The sequence below is a fragment of the Macaca nemestrina genome, chromosome 5, assembly GCF_043159975.1.
Source record: "Macaca nemestrina isolate mMacNem1 chromosome 5, mMacNem.hap1, whole genome shotgun sequence".
Lineage (NCBI taxonomy): Eukaryota > Metazoa > Chordata > Mammalia > Primates > Cercopithecidae > Macaca > Macaca nemestrina.
The window spans coordinates 181,518,855-181,539,489 of NC_092129.1; the positions used below are offsets into that span (position 1 = coordinate 181,518,855).

General features: G+C 42.9%; 1 protein-coding gene across 4 annotated transcripts in view; it reads left to right on the plus strand.

Annotated features, from left to right (window-relative positions):
• LOC105487309 (myosin light chain kinase family member 4) overlaps positions 1 to 20,635 on the plus strand; it is a 106,111-nt gene that overhangs the window by 63,756 nt on the left and 21,720 nt on the right. For all 4 annotated transcript variants that reach the window (XM_011750754.3, XM_024794612.2, XM_011750750.2 and 1 more), the window contains 2 exons: positions 13,182 to 13,257; positions 17,350 to 17,455. In XM_011750754.3, the coding sequence (XP_011749056.2) occupies positions 13,182 to 13,257; positions 17,350 to 17,455 (182 nt within the window). The remainder of the gene's footprint in view (positions 1 to 13,181; positions 13,258 to 17,349; positions 17,456 to 20,635) is intronic.

Sequence of the window (20,635 nt, forward strand, 5' to 3'; positions counted from 1 at the left end):
ATTTTAAACGTTATCAAAATTTCCCATAATTAGGTGAAATTGGGTAGAATCTCATTTCAAGTTGAACTGATTGAGCTACAATGCTCTTTAAAGTTGTTTTTTTTTCTTTTTTTTCCCCGAATTCAAATGGATTACATAATTTGAGAAATTTTCCCTTTCTTTGTCTTATTTTGAGCTTCTAAAATACTATGTTCTTTTGCGGTAAATTGTGTGGTTGGGAATACAAAACAGTTACCTTTCTAACCCATGGACTGGGAGGCAAACTCCTTTCATTCCCGTAATTTCTTTGTAATATAAAATTTAAATGTGATGTTAAATCTAAGTTGTTTTTTCAGATTTCTTCTTGTTCTGCCTTCAGCCAACATGGAAAATAAATAACTGATTTACCCAACAACAAAAAAATCCTACTTTTTAGGTTTGTTTTGGTTTCATTCACCAAAACAGCAATTTCCTGCTTTGGAGAATAAGAGATTGTTATTCTTATTTGAATCAGCAAATCAAGCTCCCTGCTTAAACAGGGAAGACAGGCTCATTGCCATGGCTGACTGGGACCAGGAATTTGAAAAGGACCTGGAGGGGCGTGTGTTACAAACTCAGACTCTGCATACCCCCATCCCGCTTCACTGATTACTACCTCCAAACAATGCTTGAGAAGAAACTTGAGAAGAACCTCAAGACTACTCCCATCACCCTCCCTTCCCTTTGTAGAAAAGGGAGTGGGAAACTTTGTTGAGAAAGTCCCCAGTAGAACGATTTCCGTGTTGACAGTTCCTAATGCAATGAAGAGAACCTAAGAACTGAACCCAAGCGAAGCTCTCACCTACCGAGAAATGGGGAAGGACTAAAAACACTAAATAAATCAATAAGCAGCACAAGGCTAGCCAAACAAACGTCTTGCTTTTTTCTGTGATCTGTCATAAAAACATTTTTGCTGAGCAATCTGGTTACTACTAAATTATCATCACAACAGAAGACAGATTCCAAGGGTGGAGGTATTTGGAAAAGCACCCAAGAGGGGTTGTCTTGCAACCATATAAAGCTTCTGAGGAAACTCCTTCACTGTGCTTTCTTCCAGCTTCTGTGACATCCTAGAATGTTAAAGCTGAGGGGACATTAGAGTGATGGATGTGATGTCTAATTGGACTGGCTACTTATTTGCCATTAGAAATATTGCAAAGGACTTTAATAGTAAAATGCAAAGACATTATTTAGCATCTGATTTGATGTCGGGTTAGGTGATGTACAAAGAAATTTAATCAGGCATTTCAAAGGAAAGAGCTACTCTCTGCTCTCGCCTTCTGGCGAAATTAGTTTCCATAATCCTAATAAAGTAAAATGTGGCAGCAACAATCTCTAACTACAACCTCATTTCCCATGATCAGAGGTATTCTTGAAGTTTCTCTCTGTGCTAATATGTCAAAGCATACTAAAGAAGTTACAGCCAATGCAGAAATATGAATAATAGATCTTAAAGATATACACTAAGCAAATGAGTGTTTATAGTACATGTTCTGATTTTTAATAGGTCTAAGAAATTTGAGAAGGCGATCAAATGGTAAATTACTTCAAAAACCATATTGAGGATAGAGTTTCAGATGCTGCTGGTGACACAAACATTTGAATTTCTACAAAGGTCTTAGAAGACTTAACTTTTTTTCTAGAGGTCTAGGACAACCAATTGCCCTGCATGGACGTGGGACTTGTAGGTACCACAGGAGTCTGGGAGCTGGACTTCAAAGTTTGATGTTGAGGAGGATGTAATAAGGGGCATGTAATGGCAGCCCTTGACAAAAATTTTTATACAGGTGGTTGACATGCTTAGTAAATACATCCTGGCATCAGTTCCCCCACCCGACCTTCTAATCAACAAATCAGTCAATCAATCAGTGTCTGTCATGAGCTAACACTGAGTTAGATTCCAGAGATACTGAGATGCCTTGAGGGGGTCAGAAATGCAAACACATCATTCAACACAGTGTGATAAATCCACAAAGATGTGTGGCCAACAGAGGCAGAGAGAAGGTAGACTCCTCTTTAGGTAGACCATATGGGAGGGGAGTATTTAAGAAATAAATCACCTGTAATCACAGCACTTTGGGAGGCTGAGGCAGGCAGATCATGAGGTCAAGAGATGGAGACCATCCTGGCCAACACGGTGAAACCCCATCTCTACTAAAAATACAAAAATTAGGTGGGTGTCGTGGCGTGCATCTGTAGTCCCAGCCACTTGGGACGCTGAGGCAGGAGAATTGCTTGAACCCAGGAGGCGGAGGTTGCAGTGAGCCGAGATCGTGCTACTGCACTCCAGCCTGGCGACAGAGCGAGACTCCTCTTAAAAAAAAAAAAGAATTCACAAAGGGAAACCTTCCTGAATTGGGTCTTGAATAATGAGTAGGAGTTCCACCTGCTTTCTCAAAGTAGGGTCACTGGACCACATGCATCAGAATCACTCCCAGAGCTCATGAAAAATGTCCTTGGGCTTCAACCCAGACCTAGAGATTAAGAATTTCTGGGGAAGGAGCTTTATAAATTTCAGGGCCACCATCCCAGGGCCTAAGGTAGGTCAAGGCATTGCTGGTAGTAACTCTTTTACCTTTCTTCACTGTTGTCCATTGCTCTCTCCTTGACTTTCAAAGCACACTTTGATTCCACACCTAATAATTAACTTGCAGGGATAGTGTAAATATTTTTTAAAACTTCTTATTTAAATATTAAATATTACATGGCCAGCAGCCTGTTGTTGTGGCCATGTGCCTTCATATGATACTCTTGTTCCCTGGTGTGTACACTAATAACTGGGAGTCCCCATTTGCTCACGTATCAGGGTGTACTGCATTGGACTAGGGTCCTGGGGGCCCCCTCCATGCTAAATACTGACACTGTAGTTACTCGTCTTAGGACAGTCCTAAGGCTGAAAGGAGGCAAGGTTGGGAGGATGGAGGAGCTCCTGGGAGTCTCAGAAAATCCCCTATTTACCAGCCAGCATGGAGATATTTCCATGTTTTAATAACTAAGACAGTACCAGCATACCAGCTGAATATTTCCACCACGTCCACAATCAAACAAAGGACGAGACAAGAACCCAAAGAGTTCAGCATGGTGTTCATGTTCTTCATATATTGAGGGCTTAAGCATATCTTAGGAGTAAAAGCACAGACTGATCGAGGGTGTTGGAGGGTATGTACTAGCTGTGTACTTAACATTTTTAATGAACTTATTTTTAATTGACAAATAACAAGTGTATATTCATGGGGCACAGTGTGAAGTTTTGATCTATGTATACGTTGTAGAGAAGGTCAACCAAGCTGATTAACCCATCCACCACCTCACCAACTTAACACTGTTTTGCGGCGAGGATGTTAAAGATCTATTCTTTTAGCAATTTTGAAATATGCACAATATGTTATCAACAACCACGGTCACCAAGCCATGCAAGAGTTCACTAAAACTTATCCCTTCACTCTGAGACTTTGTACCCTTTAATCAACAGCTCCTCTTCCCGCCTTCCTCCCCCACCCCACCCTCCAGCCTCTAAATTTTGGTTTGTAAGAACTGTGCTAAATACAATTACTTTTATTTTCTTTCAAGTTGATAGTCACCTTTATCGTAGCCTGGTTACAGCACTTGTATTAATCCTAACTGTATTCTTTGCATTAATCCTGACTGCATCATTTGCATTTTGGGGCCCATCAGAATACATTCCTAATTCTCTAGAGCTTGGTTTGCCTTGGTTTTCATCCTCTCTTTGGGCCTTAATGTTTATCTTTCTGAGGCCTGAGTTTGGGCAATCTGTCGACCCCAGAGATCAGTGGAAAGTCCCAGGCACATGAAACCTAGTCATGCATGCTCTTCCCTGAGCCCCAGCGGGAGTCCTGGGCCTCCTGAGCAGCCCATGGATGTTCCACACAGTGCTGGGTCTCCACCGACTGCTGCCAGCGAGGCCAGCAGCATGTGGACCCTGCTGAGTGCTGTCTCGACTCCCTCCCGCCTCCTCACTGGCTTCCCTCTGAGCTTACCCAAGTATGAGATTAGCTCTTCAGACGCCTTGTGGATGGAGGCAAGATGTAAACAGACACACGAGGCTGGGACACATATTTTGTAAAATGCTGCTTCACACCAATTCATGACGTATATTAACTAGGTCAACACATCTGAAATTCTAACGTGTATGGGAACCACCTGGCCATTGGTTAAAGAGCAGATTTGGATTGGGTGGGTGGTGGGGAGGGGCTGAGGTTCTCCATTGCTAGCAGGTTCCCAGGAGATGCCATCGCTGCGGGTTCACCAGCTCACTTTGAATAGACTGGACCAGGCCACTAAATGTTGGGGGCAGTCATACCGATTAGTTTTTTACCTACGCAGTTTATATTACAGACAAATGCGTTCATTTGGAAACATTTTTTAAAGAGCTTTGTCGTATCTCTTTGCTTTTCAGAGGTAGCTTTTTAAAAGTCACTCAGCTTTGCAGCGTGTGTGTTTCCTGTGTAGGGGAAGATGCAGAAACGCAAACCATTAGGAGGTTAAGCAGTTTGCTCAGTGAGTCTCTAAGCGCAGATCTCGAAATATTCCTGCAGTCCAGGGACCACACCTCGCCTCACACTAGGTAGCACCAAGCCCCTCTGAGCCTCGGCTGGCGTGTCCCACTGCAGGGAGCCAACGGGGCTGGGGGAGGCTGAACCGAACTTAGGCTCTGAGTGGGAGACAGGAGATGAAGTGATAAAAAATGAGCTTAAAATAAAAATTAAAAAGCATACCAAGAACCCCATGTGAAATGAAGGCTCTTAAAACTGTCTGCGGCGGGAAGAAATCAAAGAGTTTTATTGGGTGATGAAGAAACACTGTAAACTTCAAGCGAAAACATTCCAAGGTTTGGACTTGTGTTATGAAAGGGAAATTTTACAAAGTAAGACTCATTTTAATGAAACGAACATGAGGAGCTGTGATTCCATTTGAAGCTGGTTGACACACACATGCACTCACGCTCTCAATTTCTTAGTAGCCTCACTGCACAGTTTTTGAAATGCTCAGGTGCTATTCCGGTGACGGAATCCCAAGAAGGCAAAGCATCCCTTGATGTATGGTTTTTAGATATACTTTTACGCAAAGTGCTATAAATACTTCTATGCCCTGAAAGGCGATATTTCTCCACCTCAGCCTGAGTCTCTTCTGCTTGCCTCCATTTTAATGGAGGAATTAAATCACTTTCAATTAGTAAATTTTGGCCAAGAAGCAAGGCAGAAAGCTTTCAGGCAGAGGACCAGAGACGTGGTTGGGAATGCTGGATTTTTTATTTGTTGCCCTCCCAGGATGCCCCGTAGATCATTTTTGGAGGGAGGTTTTATGGTTCTCAGGGCCGGTTACCTTGGCCTCATTTCCACACATGTATCTCTGGAGGATAAGGAGGAGGCAGTGATTTGCTAGATAGTCCATCCTGGATAGGATCAAAGACTTGCTTGTCGGGGGGAGGAAGAGAGATTCCAGTGTTGTTACAATTGCTCCAAACTGTGACCAGAGGGAGCCTGGCTGGTAAGAAGGTCTCAGAACAAAGGCCAGAGTGACCGGAGGCGACAGAGGAAGTGGGTCCCCACCCTTTTAGTACTTTACAATCCCTGGGGTGTGGGTGGATTAAAAAACACCGGTATTCTGGCCCCACACAAGACCCAGTTTATCGGAATCTTTAGGGGAGGACCCAGGCATTAATAGTGTCCAAAATCCCCAGGTGGTTGAGAGCCACATACTAGAACTTAGAAGAGTTTGGATAACAAAAGCAGGTGGGGTGGTGGGGCGGCAGGGTGAGCAACGGGAGTTTGAGAGGGTAAGAAAGAGCGGCCTCAAGTCAGAGGGCTCAGCGTTTTCTCTGTGGGGAGGACAGGTAAGGTGGCAGTGGGAAGAAAATAACAATATCAGACTCATTATAAGGTGTCAGCACATCCAACAGGTATAAGATGGGGGAAAATAAAATCTGTGTTATCGAACTACTCACTGTGGCCTCCTAGGTAGGTGAAGGTTCTTAATTTGTTCATTTTAAGTGGTTTTTTAAAAAATTGATGGAAGAATAGAGAAGAGCAAATATTTGTAATATTATGTAGCTGGGACCCACAGCCTGGACCCCGATCGTGGCTGGTAGATGTTAGGGGTTGGCCACCCCATCTTACAGCTCTGTCCTCTGCCACCAGGCTCAAGTGTTGATCTTTTCAAACCTCCTCTGCTCCAAACATATCACCCTTTCTATAACAAGGGAGCATATCAGGATAAGAAAACTTGGAAGTATATTTATAAAAAGTTTTGATGTCAGTAAGGAATAGCCTAAAGGAGTAAATTTGACCATCCTGGGCTCCACATGATCTTTTCTTGTTAGCAGAGGCTGTTAAATGTGGTAGCAGCCGGGCGCGGTGGCTCACAACTGTAATCCCAGCACTTTGGGAGGCTGAGGCGGGTGGATCACGAGGTCAGGAGTTCAAGATCAGCCTGGCCAAGATGGTGAAACCCCGTCTCTACTAAAAATACAAAAAAAAATTAGCCAGGTGTGGTGGCGGGCGCCTGTAATCCCAGCTACTCAGGAGGCTGAGGCAGAGAACTGCTTGAACTTGGGAGATGGAGCTTGCAGTGAGCCAAGATTGCGCCACTGCACTCCAACCTGGGCGACAGAGCGAGACTCCATATGAAAAAAAAAAAAAAGTGGTGGCATGCTTTCTCTTATGATACAGCTCGATATATAGTATAATAACATAAAGTAAAATTATCCGTGCATCTTCATGTGATGGATGATCCAGCTAGCCTTTCCTAAATCCACACCTTAACTTCAGGCCCTTGCTTGGTCTGTGTCCTTGGAAGGTCCCATTGACTTGGCTTCCGAGTGAAGCGCTGTGCACATAATCGTGGGCGCGTCGAAAGGCTTTGGATTTCCTGGCGGGGTTATTTTCTCAGGTGATTGATTCTACCTGATGTCATCAGCAGCCTGGGGAGGATCCACTTGCTGAGTTCTGAGCACAGGTGCACACTTTCCCTTTCTGGGTTTGGTCAGTCAGATTCTGTCTTGCCTTGTGCCATGCCAGTCCCCACAGACCATGAAACAGGCTGTGCTTTGTGAGAATTCCTTTTATTACCCAGGACTTCAGGGTTTTCTCGCTTCGTGCATGGAGAGTTTGAGTGTGTGCTGAGGTTGAAGGGGAATAGATTTACTTTACAAACAATCTCTAAAAGTATCTTCTATGCTCAGGCAAGAAAATGTTTTCATATTTCTTCTGAAAATTCATCTCTTTGTATTCTTCTAGGATTTATTCATTTTTCTCTCTCCCATTAGAAACCTAATCAGAGTTTAATAAAGTCATTATAAATTGTTATAATTTTGTTTAGGTATTTCCAGAACTTAGGTTAAGATGGCCAAAAATTGTTCATCTTGGCATCTCCATGAGCAGGAATATGAAAAGCTGCTATTCAGGGTGCACGACCTAGTATCCTCTGCTAGCAAGAAAAGACTGTGTGGAGCCCAGGACGGCCAGATTTATTCCAATAGGCTATTCTTTTTGACACTGAACTTTCAAAATTTAAATACACTTTCAAGTTTTCTTATCCTGATAACCCCCTTGTTGTAGAAAGGCCAGGTGGGTGATATATTCAGAGCTGAGGAGGTTTGAAAAGATCAATGCTTGAGCCTGGCAGTAGAGGACAGAGCTGTAGGACAGGGTGGCCAACCTCTAATGTCTACCTGCCACCATCAGAGTCCAGGCTGTGGGTCACAGCTACAAATTATTACAAATATTTGCTCTCCTCCATTCTTCTGTCTGGCCTGTCTGCAACAGTTTTAAAAATAACCAGGAATGCCCTATATATTATGTTATGAACACAATTTTCTGTAGCAACTGTAATCCCAAAATGCATGGCCGTTGATACGGCTAGCCATCAGCTATGTAAATTCAGGGCTGTGGATATGAGCCACCGTGGCAGGGACGCATCTGAGATGGCCCCTAGGGCAGCCTGGCTTTTCAGGGGTGCAGCCTGATGACAGAGTGTTCTCACAGTGAAAGTGCCATTCCAGAAAGCACTGTTTTCGTCATCACGCATTGCTTCACCAAGCACTTTAGAACCTTACCCTCTGTTCGGTGCTGGGGAAACAAAGGAGAAGAGAAGGGTCCGTATGCCAGTGGGCAGACAGGCATATTGAGAACACTGCAGTAACACGGAAAATGGTGGTGGTATTGTTGAGGTCCTCCTCTGGAGGACCTTTATGATCTTTTAAGGTCAAATCTGTTTTATTAGTTGATTTTTATTGAATGAAAATGAAAGAAGGATTAGACAATGTTGTTCAATTGAATTAATTTCCCTTTCAGTTATTCCGCCACTTTCAGGAAAAGTAGGGTTTTGATGTAGTACTGGGACAGGTCTGTAGCGTAGGGCGAGAACGCACTCATGCCCAGGTAGCCGGCACACACCTGTGGACCAATGCCGCCCTCCTGTTCAAATCTAGATCTTATGGCAGTAAATGTAATGGTTAACGGAGAAAAGAGGATAAATTGCTTACTTAAAATTGCTTAAATAATCAAAACTGTCATGCAAGCGATGAATACTGAACTCTTAAAGCAGTACTTTGCAAAAGGAGAAAAAGAGTTTGCAAGAATTGAGCTGATAGTTCTAATTATGTTCTTGCCCTCAAACCTACTAATTAGAATGGTCCTTCTCCAAAACACATTTCAGAAAATCAGAGTATGAAGCATGGTGTTATCTAGAATTGTCTCCAAATTATTTTGATTTTGCACTGCCATTAGTAAAAAATTTTAAAGCGCACCCCAATATAGTTATTTATAAATTATGTACATTGATAACCACTACATGCACTTTATTTTATTTTTGAGATGGAGTCTTTCTCTGTTGCCAAGGCTGGAGTGCAGTGGCATAATCCTGACTCATGGCAACCTCTGCCTCCAGGGTTCAAGTGATTCTCCTGCCTCAGCCTCCTGATAGCTGGGACTACAGGTGTGCACCACCAGGCCCAGCTAATTTTTGTGTTTTTGGTAGAGATGGGATTTCACTATGTTGGCCGGGCTGGTCTCGAACTCCTGACCTTGTGATCTGCCCACCTCGGCCTCCCAAAGTGTTGAGATTACAGGCATGAGCCACTGCGCCTGGCTGCACTTTTATTTTTATAAATAACATTTAACATGTCAGAGATACTTTTATATGTGTCCAATTGTATCAACATATTTTTAAAAACATATGTAAAATTAAAATGTTAAAAGAATGGTGTCTTAGCTTGGGCTGCTATAGCAAATTATTCTGGACTGGGTGGTTTAAACAACAAACATTTATTTCTCACAGTTCTGGGGGCTGAGAAGTCCCAAATCAGGCTGTTGGCAGATCCAGGGCCTGGCGAGGGCCTGTTACTAGTGTGTAGTGGCCTTCTCCTCATAAAGAGTGAGCAAACTTTCATGCTGGTTCTTATAAGGGCACTAATCCCATTCATGAGGACTCTCCAATCATGACCTAGTCACTTCAGAAGGCCCTACCTTTTAATAGCATCACCATGAGGGTTAGGATTTTAATATATGAATTTGTGTGTGTATATTGGGCGGGGGATACATTCAATCCATAAGAAATGGAATAAATTGAAATGAGTTCTAGCATGTCCTTGATACCCTCCAAAGGACTACTATGGACACTCCCTGGGTACGTATGCCCCACTTACGAGACCAGTCTAGGAAGCCAGACAGAGTGGAGAGAGATGAGCTGTGTTTTGAATACTTGGGCAACTGGACTACATAGGCTTTCTTCCCTGCGTCATTCTACATCCGGATAAATTATTATAAAAGGAATTGGTAAATAGTTCCAAAGGAATCCATATGCAAATACAGAAATTTTTTAAGTGAATTTGCATGAAAGAGGTCCTTAGGTTCATCCCAGCCATCGATGTGAATTCAGCAGAGGAACATAGTCACTGACATGGTTTTCATCCCATTAACTGGGGATGGTCAGGATTGGGTCAGAAACTTCATGCTTAAGAGCACTGGTCCTGTGCTGTTTAATTGGTAGAAGACATACTTCATTTTTGTACAACAAATAAGATGTATCTACACACTTGAACTTTCTATTTTAGCAGCTTCTAGGCATAACTTAGAAATACAAAGTAAAAACGTTTCATATTTTTGGTTGCCGTCCTGGAAAGAAAAGGAGAAATACAGCTTCTCTCCTGGAAAGAACAGGAGAAATACAACTTCTGTTTGTTGGAAACTCTTCAGTTCAAAGTTCCTCTAGATGTCAGTATTACATAGGGAAATGAAAACATAACAGCCTTTGGCAGTGAATAAAGGCCTTCTTACATTATTTAAATAGAAAAACATATGTGATATATAATTACTAAACAAAAAAGCAGCCTCACTTGGAAGCTGGCTTCTTATATTCCTCAATACTGACAGCTTCTCCTGTTGGTCAAGTCCGACTCCGAACTCAAAGAATATTGGCCCAGCATGTGGACTTTTCCACCTGATACTCAGGTGGCTTCAGAGGCAAATATGGATCTATCAGTGCTCCACGGAGTCTTACAGCCAGCTGCTCAATTTTATATACTTTGATGGGCTGAAATTGACTGATACATACCAGTTTTCATTATTAAATCCACGTATGCTTATATCATTGCGTTCATGCCACACAGAATAAACCCAGAAGCACAATGTCTATTGATACACCAGAGTTTTCATTTCAAAAGGGAAGAATAAAGGGACAGTTATAAAACATCTTGAACACAATTTGTTAAACTGTCTTATTCAACTAATTTGGATATATACTTTCAAAATTGGACTTAAATTCTCTGTCTTCTTTTCTTTTTTTGCTTCTCTTCCATGTTAATTGTAATCTTTTGACAAATATTTATCTCTTCACTCTGCTAATTTGTTTTTGATTTATGACCTTCTCTCTTAATCATTTTTCTTTTCTCCTGTGGTGCCAACTATGTAGTAGATCTCAATAAATATGAATCATGTAACTTGGCTGTAGTCTTTCTATATTTTATACTGTCTTTCTATCTACCCAGAAAGACAGTATAGTGTGGTAGTTAGGTGCACAGGCTGAAGTAGACAGCTGGGTTAGAATCCTAGCTCTACCATTTCTAAACTTTATAACCTTTGGAAATTACCTAACTTCATTTATACAATGGGGCTAATAGTATCTATCTTAAAGGGCTGTCAGGAGCAGTAACCAGGTAAACAAAGTGCTTAAAAGAGTGACTGGTACATAATGTGTGTGCACAATACATGGTAGCCATCACCACTACCACCATCATTACCATGATCACCACCATCACCACTACAACCACTATCACCACTACAGTCACCACCATCACCACTACCACTACCACCATTGCCACCACCACCACCAGCACTACCACTACCACCACCATCATGGCCACCACCATCATTATCACTACCACCATGACTACCACCACAACCACCACTACTACCACCACCACCACTACCACCATCACCACCACCACCACTACCACCATAATGATCACCACCATCATGACTACTACCATCATCATCATCATCATCACCATCATCACTACATACTGGTCTCTGAAGTAATTGCCAGGAAGTCAAAGATGAACCAGTCTTTGCCCACTAGAAGTCCACAATCTCATGGGAAATTGACCGGAAAAAAGGCTTAAAAGTGTTATAAGGAATACCAGGGTTAGGGCTATGTGCTGAGTTTTGTGCAAGCACAGAGGAGGGAGCAGTCGGCTTTGCTTGAAGCAGCAGCAGCCCATTTTCCCTGCAGAGGGAAAAGTAGGCAAGTGCCATCTCTGGACTTTCACTTACAGAGAAACTTTAAGAGAAAGAGAAACTCTGAAGCTCTCACTTCCAGCCTTGGCTTTCCACAGGTTTACTAAACATGCCTTCATGTTGTAAGTTTACCATCTGAAAAACGGAAATACTCTGAATCCATGGAGCTGCCCCCTGAATTGTTTAAAAGCACATTTGTGGCCGGATGTGGTGGCTCACACCTGTAATCCCAGCACTTTGGGAGGCCGAGGCAGGCGGATCACCTGAGGTCAGGAGTTCAAGACCAGCCTGGCAAACGTGGCAAAACCCCGTCTCTACTGAAAATACAAAAAATTAGCCAGGCATGGTGGTGCATGCCTGTAGTCCCAGCTACTCAGGAGGCTGAGGCAGGAGAATCGCCTGAACCTGGGAGGTGGAGGTGGCAGTGAGCCAAGATCGCGCCACTGCACTCCAGCCTGGGCGACAAGAGCGAAATTCCATCTAAAAAAAAAAAAAGAAAGAAAGAAAGAAAGAAAGCACATTTGCAGTTTGTCTTGATATCTGTGCTCTGAACTTCCATGGTGTTTCATGCTTGCAAATCAGCCGAAGGCAAATTATGTTGTGTTTCAAAGGGGAAATAAATACTGTTTTTGGACATCCACACAATGTCATTAATTTATAATGCATAACTTTAGGAGTTGTGATAATTTGGGTGGATTGGGTTAATGTTTCCCTTTTATATGGGGTACATTAGCTAACAGTTTGCTCAACTAATTCAGAGACTCCAGGACTGTGAGAAGAATGTTTATCCTCTTAGGAAAAAGGCCATCTGTTCTAAGCACTGTAAAGGTTCCATTTATAAAGCTGACTTTCATCTCCTACTCTCTGGTTTACAGAGCCCATTCACATGTATCCTCTCATTTCTATTTGATTTATATGTAAACCATATCAAGACAATTTAAACAGAAGTCAAGGGTGATGTACACATTATTATATCCTTTCATCTATTCATGAAGATGGGCTTTTTCCCATAATGACAGTTTTACAGAATTTCTTTGAAAATAGTGAGTTCATTTCAGATACTGTAGTCTATATGGCTTTCATTAATTCAGACAGCTCTGCCCTCTACATTACTATTAATTTTACTGTTTTTTTTTCTATGTTTGAATCGTATAATATAGTAGTTTTCACTCTGGGGTAATGGGTGATTTTGCTCCCCATTTATGGATCTCTGGAGACGTTTTTGGTCATCACAACTGGGAGGGAGGGTGCTACTGGCATCTGGTGGATAGAGGCCAGTGATGCTGCTATCCTGTAATGCTCATGACATTCCCCACCACACAGAATTATCCCCCGCAAGTGTCAGGAGTGCTGAGGTTGAAAAGCCCAGATGTGATATGTAACTTCAGTTACTCAATTGTGCCTCCACAGGCGAAGGAGGTGTGGTCAAACGCCGACCTGACGGAAAGGATGCCTGTCAAAAGCAAAAGGACATCAGCCCTTGCAGGTAACATCTTTAGAAAACTAGATAGTTATGAATAAAGAAAGTCCTGTTATAAAAGTCCTGTTGTTATTCAGAGGAAGTTGCACATTCATAAAGCCCTGTGTAGGAAGAAGTGATGTTTGTATTTAAAAAAAAATACCCCCTACCCCCACTTTTTTTTTTTTTTTGCTTGTCTTTGGGTCTTACTACTTACAAACAGGAAAATCTTTTGGAACCCAATTGGTCATATTTCCTTCCACTTTGCTTTTAAAAGCTTATATCTGCTGATAAAAAGAAACCTGGATAAAGATGCCAGTATAGAAAGCCAAAATTATACTGATCACCTACATTCTCCATTAAAATATTTTGTGTCCTATGGTGGCTTCTAGAGAGATCTACCCAGAAGAATCAGCTCTCCTCTGAGAAAGAAAAGGTTAATAAACTCAACAAGAAAAATGCTGAGAAGACCAATGCCTCTCTAGTTCATAGAAGTTTTGCCATATTTCATACAAAAAGACAAGACAAAGTAGAAGATTTTGCTCCAAGAAATTCTATAGATCCAAGAGAATATAGATGGAACAGACATTTCAAGCACAGAGAGCCTGAATAGACAGGAAAGTGATAGTGCTGTGAATGAAAAACAAGCCACTGTGGATAAAACCGGACACCCAGTGTTCGAAGAAGAGAAAACGGGTTTAATTATAAGGAAGATGCTAGTGGAAGAGAAGCTGAGAAGAAAAGAGAACTGGCAACTGTACATGAGACAGTGCTGGACCAATGTCCACATAAAAATCAATACATATATCAGACTAATGGTGACCAATTTCCTGAAAGGTAGGGTTACAGCATTGCATATCCACAGCAATGCTTTCTGTAGATCTATGTGCCGTTGCAGTTTAAGGCCTTATTAAAAGGATAAATGAAGAGAGTTTTGAAGCTATGATTTAGAATTCAGTTTTCCAGCTTACATGAATTTTTCATGGCCACATTTTCTTGCCATTATTTTTTCTTCTTGCCTGTAATATTTTCAGGCATTTTATTATTTTCTATGTTTTCTACCAACTGGTAGATGATGATTAATAGTGCCCACAGGAATCAGTATTTTTTAAAGATCAAGTAAAACATTTTTATTTTTAGCAATACAGAACATATCCTTCCTAAGGACAATAATTAAATAATGATTAGATTTATCTGTAATTTAAAAACCTAAATCTGAGAAAGCTTACCTACTCCATTATAAATAATAATTTTCCCAAATATAGTGAGGATGAAATATAGTGAGGATGAAGTAAGATGTAGATTATTGAATGACTTTCTTTCTCAACTACACAGTTTCACATGTAGATTAAGGTAATATTGTAGCCAATTAAAATGAACTAAAAGTTATGAGTAATCACATATCACAGTATCTATTTGGAACCAAAAGTATCAAAACACTTGTGTGGTCTTTTTTAGGGATTTAAAACATAATTCTCACTTCATTTTTTAATAATGTATCTGAAACCTCATCTTGGAGAAATTTAATTTTCCAAGAATTAAGCATAAATACTAATGATTGCTAAGAAAGAAACTTCATCACTGCCAGATGCGTTCAGTAAGTTCGAGAGCTGCTGAGAAATGGAAATTAGGTCAATTCTTCCACTGATAATCGTTGAGTCTTACTGCCCTTAAGATTCAGAGAGATTGGCCGGGCGCGGTGGCTCACGCCTGTAATCCCAGCACTTTGGGAGGCCGAGACGGGCGGATCACGAGGTCAGGAGATCGAGACCATCCTGGCTAACACGGTGAAACCCCGTCTCTACTAAAAAATACAAAAAACTAGCCGGGCGAGGTGGCGGCGCCTGTAGTCCCAGCTACTCGGGAGGCTGAGGCAGGAGAATGGCGGGAACCCGGGAGGCGGAGCTTGCAGTGAGCTGAGATCCGGCCACCGCACTCCAGCCTGGGCGACAGAGCGAGACTCCGTCTCAAAAAAAAAAAAAAAAAAAAAAAATTCAGACAGATTATTGCTTCTTTTATCATGCTATAATTTAATAATTTCTCTCTTCTCTAAGGAAAGGAAGTGAAAAAATGAAGATCAGATTAGTTAGGTATTCACAGAATGACGGCTTTTGTTAAGGTTTGGCCAGTGGAGACATTCCCTGGGACCCTGGTTATCTCACCCGTAGCCTCGATGGGGGGCATGCTGCTCCATTTCCTCTCCAAGCACCGAAATGGTCCCCTCTGTCACGGAGCTCACGTCCTCCTCACCAAAACACTGTTTTTTGTGTTTTTTTTAAGACGGAGTCTCGCTCTGTTGCCCAAGCTGGAGTGAGCGGCGCCATCTTGGCTCACTGCAAGCTCCGCCCCCCGGGTTCCCGCCCTTCTCCTGCCTCGGCCTCCCGAGTAGCTGGAATTAGGGGCGCCGCCGCCACGCCTGGCTAATTTTTTGTATTTTTAGTAGAGACAGGATTTCACCGTGTTCGCCAGGATGGTCTCGATCTCCTGACCTCGTGATCCACCCGCCTCGGCCTCCCAAAGTGCTGGGATTACAGGCGGGAGCCACCGCGCCCGGCACCAAAACACTGTTTTAAGAAAAGTCTTCGGTCTAAGAATTTTCACCCTCTGACGATGTTCTTCTTGGAACTTTGAGAGCTGCAACTGGACTTGACTTTCCGGGAGTGTCAGCAGCAGAGGGGCCATTTCTAGCCCCACGAATCCCGGGAGGTTCCGCAGCAGGATCCGTGTTCTGGAATGCCGACCGGAGTGCCCGGGCAGCAGTCAGCGTAGAGTGGCAGAGGGCGCCTGGCCAACCAGGGCAGCGAAAGCGCAGGGTAGACGTAGTGGGCACGGGGGAGAACCCACGTGTCAGAAGACACAGGCAAGCGGAGGCGCTCCCAGGGCCGCCTCGGGAGCCCGCGGGGATGAAGACCTGTGGGCAAGATGCCGCCACCTGTTTGGGTAGGAAGTGGCTTTTGTACGGGCCTTTTAAGGCTCTTTAACCTTTTCCGGCAAGCACTGCAGACTAAATTTCATTTAGTCTAACAGCCCGCAGGAGATAGAACGCCATTTCAATGCCGCTTGTGTATTTAACTCCCTCTTTTATTAATCTGAAACAGTGAATGTTACCAAGACGCTGCTCGCGTGACCTCAGTTTTCAGCATATTTACGCGGTGAGAGATGATGTCCATATCAAATCAGATCCCCAGAGATTTAAATTCTGAATTTTAAAAAATATTAACACTTGGCAGAGTGTCAAATGCTCAAGAAACATTTGTTAAATAAATGTAGATTTTTTTTGGAAAGCAAAGCTGTCATTTACTTACCTCTCTTTGTATTCTCATTGTATGCATGCAGTAGCTGCTTAATAAATGAATTAGCAGAGAATGAGCAGGTTCATGGCAAGCCAATTTTAACAGCAGTAGTCATGGAAAGGTAAAAGAATACTGGGAGGAATATCCCTGAGCAATTCTGTATGTTAGAGCTGTTGCTGATGTGGACGAGCGTTTAAACACTTAAGGTGGAAGGGGAGAAAGTGGGAGAAATTTGATCACTGTTGAATACACACTTACCTGGTTTTATTGGGTGTTTTATTTCCAGCCAGCCAGGAAAAATTCATCTTTGTGCCTTAAATGTGTCTTAAATAAAGTCCAAGACATTTTGGAAAGTAATATATAATATCAAGCATTTCAATAACATGAAGAAATGTTTCATTTTTCTTTTTTCTCTCTGCTTTAATTAAAATAATGGATTATATCAGTAATGCGTTTAAAAAATGGATCAAACAATTTCTCACGTTTGAATTTGAATGGTCTCAGGCTTGGAAGTATTACCTGTTTGGACTGTGTTGGGTTGGAAATTTTCAACTATTTTAACATTTCCAAAAGTGATCTTGAAGATGGTATGGACAACCATTGAGCCGCCCTGACACTGTTTCCCAGAGGTGTCAGGATCACCTTTATGAGTCACAGCTCATAATCTCAAGTGGAAATTTATATCCCTGGATCATTAGGAATCAAACAGATGGCTTCTTGTATTTTATTATTAAATGAGCACATTTTTACTATGAGGCCCAGGCTTGCTGCCTTAACGAGGTCAGCCTGCTTGACAGATGGCCCTTCTGTTTCTCTCACCTTCTAGTTGACATCCCGGCTCCTCCTGCCCCATTTGATCATCGTATTGTGACAGCCAAGCAAGGAGCGGTCAACAGCTTCTATACTGTGAGCAAGACAGAAATCCTAGGAGGGTGAGTCATGCTGAATATTATTAGCATTCTCTCAACAAAAGAGGAGAGTGTGCAAAGACACGGAGCCAGATGACTTCGTAAATGTCTGCCTGTCTTGACCTGAGAACTAGAAACGTTAGAAACAAACATTTTAAGAAACCGTATCCATTTCTGAAAATTGTCACTGATGCCAGAAAGGTTAATGTGGTGACTAAACTCCACGTTTATTATCTGCTTTACTTCCCATGTTGTAATGTCTAAAAGAAAGAAAAACCCATTGTGAGTCACCAGAAGGTTGACCAGCTGTCCAAAGCCATAGTGCAGCCTCCAGGAGACAGAATATAGAAATGAGTCAACAGCGTGTAGTTCTGGTGGCCTGTATTAGGTCTTTCTGTCATTGCTGCTGGTTTTTCATTTATGTTGTTACTGTATTAATTATTATTATCCATTTCAATTGATTACTTTGCTCAGCAAATAACTTATTTTAGGGACATTTAAATGCACACTCTCCCTAAAGAAGGAAGATTAAAGGCCGGTCATGGTGACTCACGCCTGTAATCCTAGCATTTTGGGAAACCGAGGCGGGCAGATCACTTGAGGTCAGGAGTTCGAGACCATCCTAGTCAACATGGTGAAACTCCGTCTCTATTAAAAATACAAAAATTAGCTGAGTGTGGTGGCGCATGCCTGTAACCCCAGCTACTCAGGAGGCTGAGGCAGGAAAATCGCTTGAACCAGGGAGTCGGAGGTTGCAGTGAGCTGAGATCAGGCCCCTGCACTCCAGCCTGGTGATGGAGTGAGACTCTGTCTCAAAAAAAAAAAAAAAAAGAAAAAAAAAGAAAAAAGAAAAGGAAAAAAGCCAGAAAGAAAATTAAAGTCCATCAGGGCCCAGCTTCATGCTGGGGGTGGGGAGAGGTGTTCTTTCTTCTACTTCTTTCACAACCCCCCTGTGATATCTTGTAACTCAAAGTCTAAATTACGTTTGCTGCCATCAGCATGTCTGTGTAAAATAGGAAGAGGAAGGCAGAACATCTGCACGTATGCATACAGAATGTACTCACCAGCACAAAGAAAGCATGCATTGCTACTGCAGCTCAGGCTTCAGGGAGTCATTGATATTCGTGAAGTCCCTTCTTCCTCTTCCCACTCTGTATTTCTTTGCCCTCCGCCGAATGGAACCACCTGGACTTTGCTTTCCTCATCTGGCTGATCTCATAGAATGCCCCATGAGACTGCGGGGAAGGGCTGAGGGAGAGACAGGAATTCCACAGCATGAACTGGTGCCATGGAAGCCTGAGGTATTTGGGTCTTCAGGGACATCAGTGGCAAGCCAGCAAGTATTTCTCTAACCGAGAATAGTTATTTGCAGAAGAAGCTTTGAAAGAATTTCCCAGGATTTGTGCTGTTTTTCTGGTCAAGGTTTGTCAATTGCTCCCTCGAAACTTCCTTTCTGTCTGTTTGGGCACCATGGGATCTTCTCTTTGGTACTGCAGTCTAGACCAGCTGCCCGTCAGCGCTTGTTATGGGCTTCACCAAAATTGGCAGCCATAATTCACTCAGCAAATAAGTTAGAGGAGCATGATCAAATGTGCGTGGATGCCTTCAAAATGCAGACATCACCAAGTGCTGCACCTCCTTTTTAGTGGTAGGAGGTTCAAGATGCAGCAACTTATCTTTTACTTTTGGCAGAAATATTGCAACATGCCAAGGATCACTGGATCCCAAAACACCTGCCCACAGGGGCAGGCCCCTGAATTTTCCTGGGGGTTCATCTCCTGCCCTGTGACCTCAAGGGTATCTATCATCCCTGCTTGGCATGTTCAGTGAGCATAAGGTTATCACTGTGTTGAACCAGCATGAATCCTGGGAGTTGGCCTCAACCTTCAGGGCCCTTGCAGAATAAATCAGGGGAAAGAGTCAGAGGGTTGAAGGAGCCGGCAAGTCAGACAGTGATGGGCACCACTGCTGGCTCAGGAGGTTCTGGGGCCATTGCTAGTGAAGGGAAAAACAAAACAAAACATTTTCATAACAGCCGCTTAAGAGGTGGCTGGGCCTGTGTCCATGTATTCCCATAGAGACTCCATCTGGAACAGAGGTTGGAATTGAAGTCACCCCGTGGCTATGTTTATGGTAATCCTGTGTCATTCTCCAAGATCCATCTGCCTCTGTGCTGGGTGTGGAGCCCCAGGATGGGATGTGGCGGCCGTCAGTGCTCCTGCATCTGTCCAGCGTTGCCATGACTTTCATCGTTGAAGTCCTCTGCCTTGTCATAGGGCTTGCCTCGGGTTCACTGTGTTGCTAGGGAAGCTGTTCCTCACTCCCGACTGTGACATCCACCATTGCAGAGCAGGGACACGTGTTCTAGCTTATTTTACTAAATAAGAAATCAAAGTAAGCAAATTAGATTTAAAACTGCTCTCAACTGTGCACATCTGTATGTGATTATGGAGGTAAGAAGCTGTCTTACGATTATATTCGAGCTCATAGGTGACTGGGCAATACGCAGTCTTCACTATATGGATATATATGCAGTACTGTTACATATGCAGTTTTCAAAAATAATTTTATATATCTGAAGGTGGGCTCTCTTGTTCATATGCTGACAAAGCCCAGCTTATAACATTCATATGTATTTAGAAAGGTTCTGCATTGTCTGTAAAAGTGGTTCTCAAATGTTAGGGTGTATATGAATCACCCAAGAAATGTGCTGAAATGTAGTCTCTGGGGCCTACCCCTGGATTCCTGCCTCAGGAGGTCTGGGGTAGGGCCCAGAATCCTGGATTCTTTTTTTTTTTTTTTTTTTTTTTTTTTGAGATGGAGTCTTGCACTGTCACCTGGGCTGGAGTGCAATGGCGCGATCTCCGCTCACTGCAACCTCCGCCTTCTGGGTTCACGTAATTCTCCTGCCTCAACCTCCCAAGTAGCTGGGATTATAGGCGCGTGCCACCACATCTGGCTAATTTTTTGTATTTTTAGTAGAGACGGGGTTTCATTATGTTGACCAGGCTGGTCTCGAACTCCTAACCGTGCGATCCTCCCGCCTCCGCCTCCCAAAGTGCTGGGATTACAGGCGTGAGCCACCACACCCGGCTGAAACCTGCTTTCTTAACAGCTCCCAGGTGATTCTGATGCAAGTGACTCAGACCACACCTTGACAAATACTGTTCTAGAAGCTTATGGAAAGAACTCCTCATAGGGCTG